This window comes from Pyricularia oryzae, chromosome 1 (assembly GCF_000002495.2).
Source record: "Pyricularia oryzae 70-15 chromosome 1, whole genome shotgun sequence".
Classification (NCBI taxonomy): Eukaryota; Fungi; Ascomycota; class Sordariomycetes; order Magnaporthales; family Pyriculariaceae; genus Pyricularia; species Pyricularia oryzae.
The window spans coordinates 7,521,619-7,523,419 of NC_017844.1; the positions used below are offsets into that span (position 1 = coordinate 7,521,619).

The window sequence follows — 1,801 nt, forward strand, 5'->3', positions numbered from 1 at the left end:
GCTCTCTTTACCTTTACCCGAAGAAGACCTGGAGACCGGTCAGCAACAAAAGGCGCTGGAAATGGTCCGCCAAGCCCGGCAAGCTCAGGAACTGGCCCGCAACAACGGACTCGGAGCGCAGATAGAGCAACAGAGGCAGGCTAATAAGAAGCGGCGACCGGTCGACTTTACGGTGGGAGATGCGGTTTACGTTAGCAAAAAGGGTTTTTCCACCGAAGCTCCTACGACCAAGTTGGACTCGCAAAATGCAGGACCATGGACGATTCTCGAGGAAAAGGGCCACAGCTTCATTCTCGACACCCCTGCCTGGTATAAAGGTAGTAAGCTGTTCCACGCCAGCCGACTGCGCAAGGCAGCAACGGATCCATTACCTCAACAGTATCAAAAGCCGGAACCACCGGTCGAAATTAACGGAGAACCGGAGTGGGAGGTGGAGCAAGTGTTGGCCTCACGTCTATTCGGACGAAAGAAGACGTTGCAATATCAGGTATCGTGGGTCGGACTCGACCCTGATGAGACATGGTATGAGGCCCGCGACTTGAAAAATTCACCAGTACTGCTGGATACCTTTCACAGGGAGTACCCGGACGCAGCAGGACCTCCGGTAAATTTGCAACAGTGGATCAGGAGCGCAGCAAAGGATGTTTTTGCGGAGGACGGACCCGAGGACAATGTTGCCGAGCACGATGCGAAAAAGACACGAGAGCGGAGGAAGGCCCCGAGGAGACACACGTGACAAACTCAAGACTCTGACCGCCTACGTCGATCAGGCCTTAAAGGGGGGTAATGTGAGGATCAGGCCCCCAGACCTACCCTCAGAATCACGACTCGGCTCTACCAGCCACGCTGAGCCAGGGATCGGACAAGGGTCCACTTACTCCGGATTTAAGCGCGTCTCTTGAGCGCGTCGTTGATTGTAATTTCTCTCTTCTCTTCAGTTTAGAATTTTCGTCGATAGCGCCTAATACACTGAGGTTCTCCAATGTATGCCTGGCCGTGACACCAATATTAATATTATTTTAACCCTTTTTAATAGGCGCGAAAAATTTAAATTTAACCCCCCAATTACATTCGATAATATATTTGGACAATTTAAAAAATATTTTATATAAATACGCATTTACCAAATATTCCATTTGGAAATTTTCCGTAATAAAACAAAAAAAATAATATACGCGGCCATTTTTTTCCGAGGACGAATTTTATTTTAATTCGAACTTTTATTGCAGGAATGGTTTAATATACCCCCCGAAAAATAACGTTAAAAAATTACCGATATTTTTTTAATTTTCGCAAAATATAAACGCACCTTCCGTTTTTTATTCCAAAAACCCGATAAAAAATAATAAACCGAACGAAATTTGGTTAATTTACGACAAATTAAATTAACCTCCGTTTATATAATCGAATTTAAAAAATTAATAACAAAATTAAATATAACCGAAAAAACCAAAATCCTCCAATTTTACCAGGAATTAAAATTAAAAATAAAAAACAAAATATCCAAATTCGACCGACCCGAGGATTTTTTCGAATACGTCGAATTTGCTATTAAATTTAACAACCGGATTTACGAACGTCGACAAAAAAAACAAAGCGGACAGCAAATATTCGTTACTTTAATTTAATAAATTAATACGGGACGCAAATACCAATACCCCCAATTTATATATTATAAAAATAATAATGGATGGTAGCAGCCCCGTTATATAACATCCCAAATTTACAGTACAATTTATAATACCTATAATAAATTTATGGATTTTAGTGCTATATAATATAAAAGCCCCGTAAAAACCCC

At 41.9% G+C, this 1,801-nt stretch overlaps 1 protein-coding gene across 1 annotated transcript; it reads left to right on the plus strand.

The window, feature by feature from the left end:
* Nucleotides 1–886, plus strand: MGG_16535 (uncharacterized protein). The gene has a single exon (XM_003710981.1). The coding sequence runs from the start codon at nucleotides 62–64 to the stop codon at nucleotides 734–736; it is 675 nt and encodes a 224-aa protein (XP_003711029.1). The 5' UTR covers nucleotides 1–61; the 3' UTR covers nucleotides 737–886.
* The last annotated feature ends 915 nt before the right edge of the window (nucleotides 887–1,801 follow it).